This window comes from Corylus avellana, chromosome ca8 (genome assembly GCF_901000735.1).
Source record: "Corylus avellana chromosome ca8, CavTom2PMs-1.0".
In the NCBI taxonomy this organism is placed as follows: Eukaryota; Viridiplantae; Streptophyta; class Magnoliopsida; order Fagales; family Betulaceae; genus Corylus; species Corylus avellana.
The window spans coordinates 22,792,812-22,797,640 of NC_081548.1; the positions used below are offsets into that span (position 1 = coordinate 22,792,812).

A 4,829-nucleotide genomic window follows, 5' to 3' on the forward strand; every position below is an offset into this window, starting at 1 on the left:
TCAACATAAAGAATTAGCAAGAACAATATAAACTTTATTTGATATGATTTACAAATCGTGGTGACATCCCTTTCTTAATAGGACAGTCACTCATGCAAAATACACTGAGCAAGATGTAAGTAGCATCACGAAACCCCAATTCTAAGTTCAAAACTCACATCTTCCCTTTGTTTCTTCACTAAAGGGGAATATCCCATCTCTATTCCATTTTCCAGCTCTCTCTCTATCCAAGCCTCGCAATCTATCTCAGCATTTATGGCTTCCGATAACTTCATATTTCCAGCTGCGTCGGATCTCCTCCTTTTCAATGCCTGTCTGATCCGGTTAGCGTCAATCTTACTCTTGTAGCTCGACTTCCGATCAGGTTCCACTGATTTTGGCCCAATCTGACCATCACCATCTACAACAACACTATTAGCACTGCCACAATCACCCATCTGACATGGTAAACCACCTTTCACAGTAAGACAGTTGTGACCTCTTTCCAGATCCTGATTGCTATTAGACTTCAAGCTTCCAGCGTCCACCAGGATCTTATGGCTAGAGGTGTAATCAGCCATCGATCCACTGGACACGCATGTTTGAGGGCTATTATCCACAGCCTTCTCAACTACAGCTTTAGATTGAGTGATCCTCCCATTTGCAGTTGGTGGCGCTTGTTTTCTATCTTGCTTTACCAACTTGAATGTCATCTGCTGTACGACCTCTGAAAGAAATCATAAAGTTAAAAAAGACCACCCCCACCAAAAAAAAAGGCTTCATAAAAACAGCATGAAGAAAGAAATAAACAAACAAAACAGAAATAAAAGTGGAAAAACACAGGTAGGCACACACACAACAACCAAGCTTCTTATGTACAATCTTCAGGTTTTTATTAAAGCTATCTTCTATGTCCAGATTACATAGTAGAAAGACTAACATGAAGCTGACTTCAATCCTCAAAGGCCATAATTCATAATAACAGAAGGACAAAGAACATTGTGTGGGGGTAAATCACAACAAACCTTTTAACTGTTTTGGGGAAACTTCAAACTCCAGCCACCAAAACTTCTTCTTCTTTGCAAGCAGTTCCATCTTTTCTAAAGCAGTGGCAGCAAGGAAGATGGAACTAGCTGCAATATAATCAGGTTTGTACTGCAAGCACAACGTTGTCCGAAGCCTACATGTCCCATTCACAGGATACTTTAATTATCCAAAAGATATAAAAAATCCAAAGTTACGAATCTTACGAATGCCATATACAAAAAACTATGATGAGAACTAAGAATCTTACGAATCATTCACAAAATTCCATGCTACTTTTGCAAGGTCAGAAAGCTCCAATTTCTTCAGAGCTGCAGCAAGAGGCTTGTATGGAAGTTGAATATCGAAATCAAAAGCAATTGTTGACATCAGAAGTCTCTCCCCAACCAAGATTAACTGCTTCTGCTTATCATAAACTTTCTACAAGCATAAAGTGGTAAATAAGAAACCAAGATCTTGAAAAATAGAGAAAGTCATAAGCAAGCATGGGCATCTCTGCTTACACGTTCTTTTCTTATTCTTTGCGAGGCTAAAGGATCCCATGCATACATCAACTCGTAGGCCAGAAGAACAACATCCTTCAGGTTGCGTGGTGTATCCTCTATTTTGCAAGCAAGAAACAAGCTTGCAGTGGCAATTGTCTATAAAATGGCACCACCATGTTACAATGTAGAGAAGCATAACCAAATAAATACACATAACTAAAAATTAAGCATATCCTTTCAAGCTTCCACCTTTGGCATGTTGAGAAAAGCAGGACTTCACTAAGGAAAAAAAAAAAAAAAAAAGTTCTTGAATATTGGAACCATATCTATTTACAAGATCATTTGATAGTCTTTGATTCTTTTAAGGGTACACATATATGATACCATTCAAAAGATAACAGAACAGCACAGATGCATCATTAGAACTTGCTTAGTGCTGCCCCACAAAACGCTCAGATTGATCCTAAGGCTCTTATATAAACTTTGGGCGGGGCGCCCTGTGGGTCTTTGGGTCTTTTTTCTCTCACCATGGTTTATAGCTTGTCTCCTGGTTATAAACTATTCATATTGTGAAAATTCATGCCATAGTCTAACAGTTCTCATATCAAAAACATCAATTACAACTTCCTGGACATATTTAAGTGATAAGAAATAGGAGAGCATTATAAAATGTCTACCTGCCAATCATTCCTAGCATGAGATTGATGCATATAAAACCGGTGGCATAACATCATTCCACTTGCTATTTTCACCTGAGGCCTGAAAGGTAGACAACATATCACCATTCATCAAACACCATTTAAGCTCACATTTCAGGCACTACTAGATCTCAAAGTTATTGCTATTATAAATCAAAACTTAAGCTTACAGTTTAAGCTTCTCGCCAAGCTCTTGAATAAATTTGCAATATGACATCCGCAAATGTGACTCATACTCGAAATCAATTCCATCCTTCCTGGATGGGGAATGGTCTTCAATTTCTTTTCCACTGAAATACCACCTACGTGTATAGCAAGGAGGCTCTTCTGGCATGCACATGGTTATTGCACCTCTAGAAATCTCACACTGATAGTAATCTCAACGAAAGAAGATCCAAAAAAAACTCAATCAGAGAACTAAATTTGTGGTGCTTGTGTAGCAGCTTTCCCAAGAAATTAATCACCTGCAGAGAAAAGACCCAAGGAAAAATGAGTAAACAATTTAACAAAGAGCAATCAGCTAGGGAATAAGTTTTTGAGGAACTTCTGAAAAAAAATCCTGTTTTTACTAATATAAAAGATCAAACATACTCTGCCACCTACATGCGCAATATCCAAAGGAAAAATAATAAATATTTCATGATTTTTTACCTCTAAAAAATTTAAGTAAAATCCCAGAATTTTACAGTTCACTTTTGGAGATTCACAAGCCCAGATGGCTATTTCACATGGTATCAAATGACAAAAGATGTTCATATTAATCACAGGATACCAAATATTGTCAACACCGACACGACTTGTGACTGATAGTCTGATTCTATCTGGAGAAACCAAAAAAAAAAAAAAGAATATTAGCAGGAAAAGCTGATTTTCCTTTTAGGAAGACCAGCGGAGGAGGTTTTTCGAAGTACCTTCCCATTGTCACCATATTCTTAAAAATTATGCATAAATGCAGCAAATATGATCACGATATAACAATTATGAATCCTTTTGTCCATAAGTTTCAAAAGTGTTAATCCCAAAAAACGAAAAAAATAGTTTCGATTTTTCGATACAAAGACTACCTAGTTGCTAGAACTCCAGAATTTCTTGGGGTTATGCCACATTCAAACAAAAGGTTTACCAAATCGAAGCATACAACAGCCATTGGATATATTCATTGTTCTTGTAGCCGATAAATCATAGGAAAAGTTAATTTAAGGGGAAAAAAACCCTAGAACCCGGTAATACCAATTGAATTACAGCAAGTACTAAGTTACGAGAGTTTCTCAGAAACCAAATACGATCAAAGAGAAAGAATCAAAAGAATAAGAAAGCTGTAGAGGAAAAAGTAGTACCTGCGGCTTGCGAAAGTTTGAGTATGCTCCTGAGCCGAAAACCCTGAGCTTTTCAAGGTTTTCTGTGTGTATAATGTATTGACTTGCGGACTTGTATGTGAAGTCTCTTCCTTGCAAACTACTCTTTAGCGCGTGCTTTTTAACGCGTTCAGGTATTTCCTCTCACTTGAGTCCCTTTACAACGCGTCTCTTTTTAAAATAATAATAATAATAAATAAATAATAGACGAGAGAAAATATAATTGCTCATTACCAAAACAAAGGTCTAAAATTAAAGACAAAGTTTTCCTCCAAATTAGGTTGGAGGAATTTTTTCTAACTTAATCTTTAAAATTGACATGTGTCCTCAAACATGTGCTTCTCACATTTTTTTTAATAACCTAACGTACATAAATCACTGTTAACTCCAAAAATCTTCCGTCCAATATGACTTTTTTATTTTATTATTATATTGTTTTTTATTTATTTTCTAATAATTAAAGGTAGGAAGACATTTAACTTATTCAATGAGTGAAGCCTTTGATTTTGTGTAATTTGGATGAAGCTTAACGTTTACTTTTCTTTAAAAATCTCATTATTCATTTATATCATATTTATCGTCAATACCGGTCGTATTATAATTTTGCAGTTACATTATCATATCAGAAACCAACAAAGATCAAACGATAAACCAAACAAACTAAGCAAAAATCAATGAAAGAATAAAGATTCAAGAAAAAAGAAAACCTTCTCAACTTGATCTAAGTTTTCCCAATTCCATCTTTGTTCTCCAAATGCTCGAGGGCGGTTGGAAGCTTTTCTTCTTTGTTGTGCAAATATCAAATCTAATTTGAGCATTTTTCCCATTCTTGCCGATCTGATTAGAAAACCTCTCAAGGCGCTTGGAACCAGAGATGGGGAGTACAATGTAGGCATAAAGAGGGATGTTGATTGACTGAGAATAGACCGGTGAGAGAGATAAAGGTAGAAGAAAGAACGAGGAAAATAGACCGAGAGACTAAGATAAAATTTTTGAAAGTGAGCCGACACTTGCAAAGGAGAGCGAAAATATCAAAGAAAATTTAATATTTTTACGAGCCCAAGTGAATATGAACAAACAAAAGTCGGTTTTCCAAAACTCATTACACAACCTGAGTCATCTTGAAAATTTAATCTCACCAACGCAGTTAATGCCAGAAACCAACCATTTTCAGTCAGATTAGTTGGGGCAAATCAGAAAAACAAACCTCAAAAGCTTGACCTTATGATGGGAGAGCTAGCGAGCGAAGCACCAGTGAACAGCGATCA

At 36.3% G+C, this 4,829-nt stretch overlaps 1 protein-coding gene across 2 annotated transcripts; it reads right to left on the reverse strand.

Annotated features, from left to right (window-relative positions):
* Window positions 1–3,648, reverse strand: LOC132189492 (cyclin-T1-3). Of its 2 annotated transcripts, XM_059604236.1 has the most exons (8): window positions 3,544–3,640; window positions 2,858–3,027; window positions 2,377–2,670; window positions 2,186–2,267; window positions 1,527–1,664; window positions 1,274–1,443; window positions 1,005–1,159; window positions 1–706 (listed from the first exon to the last, which is right to left on the reverse strand). In XM_059604236.1, exons 3-8 carry the CDS (start codon window positions 2,544–2,546, stop codon window positions 126–128), a joined length of 1,296 nt encoding a protein of 431 aa, XP_059460219.1. In that variant the 5' UTR covers window positions 2,547–2,670; window positions 2,858–3,027; window positions 3,544–3,640; the 3' UTR covers window positions 1–125. The 2 variants fall into 2 exon arrangements, with proteins under 2 accessions (XP_059460219.1, XP_059460218.1); XM_059604235.1 differs by lacking the exon at window positions 2,858–3,027 and having other exon boundaries at window positions 3,544–3,648.
* Window positions 3,649–4,829: the final 1,181 nt, after the last annotated feature.